We start from the raw sequence: 8,731 nt of genomic DNA, 5'->3' as shown, positions 1-8,731 counted from the left end.
TTAAAATGTCTCTTTAAAGAAATATTGAATTCATATACATATATGTGTGAATATACATGAATTCAGTACACACACACACACACACACACACACACACAGAGGCAGAAGTAAGAAAGAAAACTGCACCTCCACACTCATAGCAACAATCATGTGACCTGGCGCCCCAGGTTTCCAAGCAGCCGATCTGCAGGTACACAGGTACAGTGTTCCCAGGCACAGAGGACACAAACGGGCTCCCAGTTCATTAACAGTAGGCCCCAGGAGACAGGTGAATATAGTGAGAGGGTGAGCGTGTGGGCGTGTGTGTCTGAAACATTTCAGAGAGCTGGCCAGTGTTTAAAGTGCGTGACACGTGATTAAGCAGTGCTTACATTGCTGTGCGCTCTGTTCAAACAGAAAAAAGAGATCTTTACACACTGGCTGGGAAACGAGGAAATATAGCATACACTTTCAACTTAATATCTTTTCAAGTAGTTAGATTATAAAATATTTTAGTTTTCTTTTCCCCTAACATACATGCTATGACTCATCTAAACTTCTACTAAAAATAGCTTGAGGCAGTCAAGTAATGAGCTTCGGTGGGATAATCTGAAAACATTTCTCCTATTCTTCATAGAGAATCCCTAAAACTACTTTTCAACCTCTAGATATTCAAATATTAAGGAGTAGATGCTTACAGTATAGTATAAAAAAACTGTGATGTGTTCTTTTTATATTGAAACCACAGAGCTGCTTAACAATCCAACAGAAAAATTTCTCGGATACCAAATAAAAATATTCTAGAAATTATATAATAGATACTTTCAATTTAGAAGTAAAAGATGATCTGATATAGAGATAAATTTGCTTCCCACATCCTGTTCCAGAATATTGAAAGAGTATATAAACCCTTCTAGAGAAATTCCTTTAGGTGTAAGGATTTGCATTTTGCTCTATAAAATTATTGATCTTAATATATATTTTGTTATAGTTATAAAGAAACACAGTATTTTCTACAAGAGATTTTGCTAACTACATGTTAGCATCTAATAAGGAACAGTTTTGGCCAAGTGACATACTTCTAATGAGAGCTGCAAGCAAACGTATACTCTAACTCAACTCAAATGCACGTTTCCCAATGTTTGTGGAATTTTGTTTAAACATAGGACTTTCGGGATAACTGAAGTAAGCAAAATTGGCAAGTAGCAACAAAAACAAGAGGGTACGGCAATATCATTCATTCTCACACACACTGATGAGTATCATGAAAGATGGTTTGGCAAAAGTGTCTCTGGGTTGTTCTTGTTCCCTTTCACCATCTATTAATTTCACGTTTGCTCTTTTCTGCCTAAATGCTACTTCTCCCCTGCCCTTATCAATATTTTCTTCAAGAATCACCTTCCTAAAGAAGTCTTCCCTGGCCTTGTATTTTCTCTGCGGTTCATACAGTCAGATCTATACTTGTACTCAATTATACCTGTTTCAATTCTTTTTTAATCCTGATTTTTAAAAAAAGCAACAGCTGTGTGATTTTACCGCCAGACACAAATTTCTAGTCAGATACTGCTCTATCTTAGTGGCAATGATTTTGGGATCCTCTTTTTTTGTCACATGAAATAACAATCTGTTAATATTAATACATTTGTAATAATAGATTTATCATCTGCCTTCTTTATTTATTCAAAAACATTATTTATATGCTACGCACATTTTTTTTTAATGCCAATATTGAGTTTCTTTGCTTTCTCACTAATGAGGAAACACGGAAGGTGGATATATAATCTGGGCTGTATTTGCTAGTTATTTGAACCTGAAGAGAATACAAAGGTGAATAGAAGAAAAAAAGTATTTTCAACCACAGGACATCAATAGCTGAAGGTGGCCTGCGGAACCTGCCTCTTTTTATAGTCAAAGAAACCCAAGTACATTTAACTCTTAATCAGTTCACACACCTCCCATTTCACCCGATTGCTCCTGAGGAGCTCCGGCCTAGACTTAAGTTAGTTGGCCAAGGTCACACAGCTCTGAGATCATTTAAGTCTGAGTCCATAGTTTTTTCCACAATAGCATCTCTGTTCAAAATCTTCTCTCAATGATAGCCCCAAATTCTAAAAGCAGAAATTATTTAAATAAATGTTTTATGGTTGCACACTTTGGGTAGGGGATGGCAAAAAGTATTACCACAAGCATTTCTTGTGACAGAGAATCATGTCATCTTTACAGCATAACTGTAAATCAGTAATACCTAATTCTTTATTGGGCTTTAGAGCCAGACCACAGTGCTAAATGTGATACACAAGCCATCTCATTATTTTACACCACAAGCCCAGTGTACAGATGAGGAAACAGAGGCTTAGAGAAGTTATTCAAACTGCCTATGGCTGTGCAACTAGTAATTAGAGTCAGGATTCGATCCCTGATTTCATTGTGCCTTACAGTCTGCAAGTCCACATTCTTGACATAACTCTGCCAGCCCTCTAGTATTCAAGTTAGCCTCTCAGTTAGTGAATGTCACACTGCGTGATTTCTGCATCAACACATCACTGATCTAAGTAACAGCCTGTAGCTATGTATATTTCATGTCAAAATACCAGCCCTTTAAATTCATTCCTTAATATTTTACAGTCAATTATATACATATCTACATGTCTCCTCCCGGGCCCATCCCTTTTAATAAAATGCAAAATTTCTGGCTAAAGTGCAATTGCACAGACATGCTATTGGGATGGTAGCAGTTTATTTTGCGAGGCCAAACCTGCCTTGATTTCACATCTTTCAGTACTAAACACTTAAATTAGGAAGGCAGACTGGAATATTCTGGGTTTGACTCCTTACTCCTCCATTTACCAGCTGTACTTTTACTCCTTGAATTTTGATTTCCTCATCTGTAAACCTAGGGTAGGTATTAACCTGCCTTATTTAATCTGAGGATTAAACAGCAAATATAAAGGCCTCATGTAATAGGCAGTTAATCAATATTAGCTCCTCTCCACTTTCACTTCCCCCATAAGCTGTATCCACAGAAGAGAGAAGTAGTTGTTAATGGAAAGACTTGTTCACTCTGTGAAACGATTAAGTGAAAAATCTTTACTTGCTCTGTGCCATGCTTACTTTCCATATGAACATCTGGTTGCAAATCTTCCAGTTCTCCACCTTGACAACACAGATGAAGATATGAAAGTTCACAAAGAACTCTTGGCTTGAAATACACAGTCTTGAAAACACAGAGAGCTTGTCACCTGTAGATACTCAGGTACCTAAGCAACTGCCTTGTTACCAACAGGGACTTACCTCTTCTGTTTGGTTGGGACTCAGGGAGAATTCTGGGCCTTGCTCAGTGCTTTGCGACCCTGGTGCAAGAATTTGTGCCATGGAACTATCACATAAGCTTATTTTCCCAGTTGCCTCCTGCAAAGAAATCAACAGAGGTCCAGAAAAATTCCTGCTCTGCTGCCTTGCAAGTCGCTCTTCCTACACCTACTCATTTTATAAATCGCCTGCTTGCAAAAATGTCCAGAGAAGTCAGATATATTTCGAAAAAAGTTTGTTCATTAGGGGAAAAAAATCACCTTCTTCAGGTTTGTCTTTATTGAAAGACTTAAATTTTCCAGTTTTCTAGTTAATGAGGAGCACAAAAAGATTGTATATTTAAGTAGATTATTATGAGAATTAAAATTAAATGAGATTATATGATAAAAGCCACATTTCAAATAATGGGGAAAAAGATGAATTCACTAAAACTGGGAACAACTATCCAGGCATTTCATGAAGAATATAACTAGATCCTTGTCTCACTCTGAACAAGGAATTCTAATTTGTATCTAATATTTAATGAAAAAGTTATACCACAAAAATTCCTAAAGAAAATATGAGTGACTCTTTTTCTAATATAGTAGTGGGGAAGGACTTTTAATGCATGATGGTAAAGAAAAAGAATGTTAGTATTAACAACATAAAAAATAATGTGCACCACAAAAGACACCACAATCTAAATCAAAAGAGAAATAACAGATTGGGATAACAACTTACAAAGTGTTACTATTCTTAGTATGCTAATTACTCTTATAAATCAATAAAGAAAACATCAAGCCCCACACAGGAAAACAGTTAAATGGCATGAATAAGCCATTCATATGAATGCAAAAGCCAAAAAACGCCTAAAGGGATATTCAACATTCTTAGAATATAAATGCTATTTAAACTACCTGTTAAGTACGGCTAAGATTGAAAATATACAATATCAGCTGGGAACAGGAAAGAGGCATTTGTATGCATTTCAGATAGGAATAAAACAGATGTAGTCTTTCTCAAGGACAGTTTGGTAATATGTGTCACATTTTAAATGGATATATACTTTGATTCAGCACTTCCACTTACTAGGTGAATCAAGGTTAAACAATGGGAAAATGTCATGTACACACAAAAAATTGACCATGTGTGGTAGGAAAAGTATAGAATGTTGTCATCGACCAAACTTGATTGCTCTAGTGATAAGCTACGTGATCCTGCACAAGTTAACTTGGACTCTGAGTCTCAAGCTTATGATTGTTAAACAATGACAGAGTATAAAGTATCTAGCAGTTCTTAACCAAACATTATTTTTTAGTTCCTTGTATGAAAAACGGTAACTGCTGTTAGAAAGGTATGAACCAAGAGCTAAAGGTAAAGCTTGGTTTAAGTAGCTTGGTTTAACTTTAACTAAAAGAAGGTAAGGATCATGAAAAGCCTGGAATGCCAGACTATGAAGTTTGCATTTTATTCAGGAGATAATCAGAATCCATGAAAGACTGCAGATTGTTAATAGTTTTATGAAAAGCTATCAGTTAGTATTGTATAATACGTGTTAGGAAAAATGACTGAAGGCTGTAACCCAATTAGAAGACTACTCCAAAAGTCTAGGGAGCGACAATTGCCTAGAATATGATGATGGCAAAAATAATGAGAAATGGATGTAAAGACTGAGTTGACATCACTTGACCACTGATTGGATAAGAAAGGTAAGAGAAATGAGGTATCTAAGATGACCCTGAAATTTGTCTTAAAATCTGAGAAAATAGTGGTGTCATTAATAGACACTGAGAAATGAGGAAGGAGAGCAAATTTGAAGGAATGTTGGTAAAATGGGTTTGAGATGAAGGAAATAACATCCAAAAAGAGAAATCTATCAGGAAGGTAGAAATGTGGAACAGATTCAAGGGAAAAGTCAAGACAAGAAATGTGATTTGGGAATCACTGGCATAGAGGTGAGTACCAAATGTATGTGGGGGATGGGGGAATTGCTGTGAGAGAAAACAAAGAAGAGAACAGAACATTGGGGGACTATCGACCTACACAGGGATGGGGCAAGAGAAGGAGGTGCAGCAGGGGTCACAGGCAGACGAGACAAGAAAGTGCAGAATTTAGAAAGTCAAAGGAAGATTGTACTTTAAGAAGGATGAGGTAGTCAATAGCACCCAATGCTAGAGATATCAATAAAGATGAGGACTAATAAAAGGGTATAAATTGATGGTTAAGAAGTCCAACGGCATTTAAGTAGAGCCAGGACTAAAATCTTGATTGGAAAAAAGGGGCAATGGCGAGGAGCACCAAGTAAAGACATTTAGCTGTAAATGAAAGGAAGGACAGTAACCGACATGGGAAGCAGGATCAAGAAATTCAATGCCCTAAAGTGCCATACTGAGCCCAGAACAGGACATAAAAATGCAGAAGACAGAGTTCTTGCCATTCATGAAACTGTGTCAGCGTGTACATAAAATTGTAGTAAGTCATTACTTCAGGTCAGAATGCTATTGGAAAACAAAGAGAAAGAGATGGGAGGTTTCTTGGAGGTGGAAGTTGAGATGGGCCTTTGTGGACTGGTGGGCAGTCTACAGGCAGATGAGGAGAGACGGGCTCCCAGGGACACCAAGTAGTTTCTGAAGAGAGTCTGGGCTCTGGGACACTCAGTTTGTTTGGGGGAGAGGCTCCAAGGAAGAGAACTGGTTAGGGAGGGGAAAACAGAATCCTTCGGAGGTGGAGAGAGAAGGAATCTGTCAAAGGCAGAGACCAGAGATGTAGGTATGGGCCCAGCCTGGTGCGAACGATTGGGGAAAAAACTGGCCTGGCAGCGGGAAGAGGGGTAGGAATGGGGAGGGGAGGTGTACGAATCATAATGATGCAGGGATGGTTCAGGAGTAAGGGCAAAGCATCCTGTTCACGTCAGGTATAATGATTTTATAAAGTGAGGGCATTTGCCTTCAATTTTGAGAACCTGGAGAAGATTTAAAAGGTCATAAGAAACAAAAAGACTTACCTCATTAACTTATCTTATACATTATTTTGTCAAAAAGGATTATAAGGAGATTCCCCACCACGACCCTGCCAACTACTCCCCGAAAGAGAAGTGTGTTAGATGCTTTGAAACACTGTGATGAACTTTTTAGGTGCTCCTTCCCTAAGCGATCTTTCAAAACAGAAATTCTTTTCTCTGACTTATTATATATAACCTATCACCCCAGGCCCCCTCCCCACAAATGTGTTCTGCCCAGTATTACCTGAATGATTGTTCCAGAGGACGAAGATGCTCTATCTTCCTCCGTGTCCCTGTCATGCTTCCAGAGTGAAGACCAAGACACAGAAGATGGCTCTGCTTTCTTATCTCCTTTCTAATACAGTAATCAATTGATCAGCAGAGGGAAGTGATGTCCTACCATCATAACCAGCATCCTACTCATCTCTTTTATATAAAACTCAGTTTACCAAGCAGTATGATTATAGCCCTAATTCAGCCTCTCCCCCAATTTTCATCTCTTTGGCTAACTAAATCATACGTCGCCAAATATGGTTGCTCTTCCGGAGCCTAAAATACATTCTTAAAAGTTAGGAATCAGCTTCCATCACATAAAGATCTTTAAAACAGGGTGTTTTTTTTTTTTTTTAAGGAATTTAATCTACTTTGATAAATTTAACCTTAAATGCTGTCTTTAAGATAACAGCCTGATGAATGCGTATTTTCTTTGTTGCCGTCAAAGACACTGGATATTATAAACATACCAGCTCAGAAGAAAGAAAATACAAGTCTCAAATTAGAATCATGTAGATGTGCACTCTTTTTTTGGCCCGTTACCCTGCTATATTCTCACAATTCTGTCTGCCGTGAAGGGGTATGATCAGATTACAAAGTCGTCTGATAGTCAGAGGACAGTAAACCTGTCCTCAGCTCTACCATGTCTTAGTGATATACTGTGAGACAGCAGGTTGTTCTCTGTGACAGCGGAGCTATTTAACAATCTACAAAATGAGCAGAAAACATGTCTGGTGGTGACCTGTGAGGCAGGAAAACTATAAACTGCTATAACTTTCTTCCTACAAGACCCACTGTAACTTTAGTTTTTAAAGTATGAGATAAGAAATTGGTATCAGGAAATACAACGGCAAAGTTCTCATTCAACCAGTTATAATGAAGTAGTAAGACCAGTAGTAGTTGCTAACATCTCTCCGTGACCTTGGCAATGCTGTTTTAGACAAAAAAAGTAATTCGAATATGGAAAAATAAGATTCTAAAAAGCACACCAGGAGTACCAACCAAACAGCATACTCTCAAAACTTCAGAGAAAGTATTCAGAAGTCAGGATACGGCAAAGAACTTCATCTTCTCCCTCACCCCAAAAACAGTGTGTGAATTACATTGGTTGCTCTCTAGGGAGAAGCTGTTCAGATGCACTTAAATGTTAATGACATCAGAGACCTACTTTGGTCACCTTTATATCAGCATTAATTTAAAAAATCTTTACTGTTTCCATTCATTTTAAGATCTTCACATTGCCCTTCTTTTAGAGATTTCGGTTCTAACAAACTTTAAACAAGAAAACCATTTTCCTTACTTCACTCTTCAGAGAGCTCTCTTCCACCTCTTCCCTGACTGCTGGCAAGAAAGGCATGGAGTCTCTTCTGTTCAACTGAAAGGCACAGCACAAAGACACCTGCATCACCAAGATCCCAGTCTGGCTGCGTTATTATATAGCTAAGTTTTTCTTCACTTTATCTGAGATGCCCAGAGTGAAGACCAAGACACACTCATCATCTACCTACATAAGTAGCCCACTGGGTCTGGCAACTCCAGCTTATCCAGCCAATGTCATGATACAGGCAAATCTTATATCCCTTTCATTTACATCTCCCACTGTGGCCCCTTATCAAACAATAAAAGAATGTGATTCATTGATGTAGGTTCAGAGTGGATTTAGAGGTGCTGGGCCCATTTTGGAGTCTGCAGTGGGCTGACTTTAGTAGAAAGGAATTTCATAGGGTGACTCCCACCTACCTGCCTGTGGAATTTCATAAGCAAGTTCTTAAGTAACTCAAGCATAAGAATTCTGGGTTGCGTCCAAAACATACACCCTGAAGATTTATACTCATTCGTGAACAATCTCAGGTGAAGTATTTCTACTTTTAAAATCCTTTAGTATATGCCACAGACACAGATGCCCCAGGTTTCTTTTTTTTCTTTAGGAAAACAACACTACCCATTAAAGCTCCTGTGGAGTATGGGACTGGCATTAACCTAAAGACACACCCACCTTCCACTCAGAAACGTCCCTCTCAGCCACTGCGTCCTCTTCTGACGCTCCAACTGGCAGCATTTCTTTTTCTACTTCATGCTGTTCTTGCTGTAAATGCTGGTGAAGTTTTAATATGGCAGCCTTTAAGTTCACCAGCAGGTCTTCTTTTTTCTGGTTCACACTCATCATCTGCTTTCCAATACCTTCAATTT

General features: G+C 38.2%; 1 protein-coding gene across 1 annotated transcript in view; it reads right to left on the bottom strand.

The window, feature by feature from the left end:
- Positions 1 to 8,731, bottom strand: part of SYNE2 (spectrin repeat containing nuclear envelope protein 2) — a 272,180-nt gene that overhangs the window by 81,668 nt on the left and 181,781 nt on the right. The window contains exons 62-65 of the mRNA XM_025049097.1: positions 8,538 to 8,731; positions 7,842 to 7,916; positions 6,513 to 6,623; positions 3,271 to 3,387 (exon numbers count right to left, since the gene is read on the bottom strand). The exon at positions 8,538 to 8,731 is cut by the window's right edge and continues 1 nt beyond it. Of these exons, the coding sequence (XP_024904865.1) occupies positions 3,271 to 3,387; positions 6,513 to 6,623; positions 7,842 to 7,916; positions 8,538 to 8,731 (497 nt within the window). The remainder of the gene's footprint in view (positions 1 to 3,270; positions 3,388 to 6,512; positions 6,624 to 7,841; positions 7,917 to 8,537) is intronic.

Source organism: Pteropus alecto, unplaced genomic scaffold, assembly GCF_000325575.1.
Source record: "Pteropus alecto unplaced genomic scaffold, ASM32557v1 scaffold276, whole genome shotgun sequence".
Taxonomy (NCBI): Eukaryota; Metazoa; Chordata; class Mammalia; order Chiroptera; family Pteropodidae; genus Pteropus; species Pteropus alecto.
Note: the sequence above shows the minus strand (reverse complement) of the source record. Positions and strands in the feature narration are given on the sequence as shown.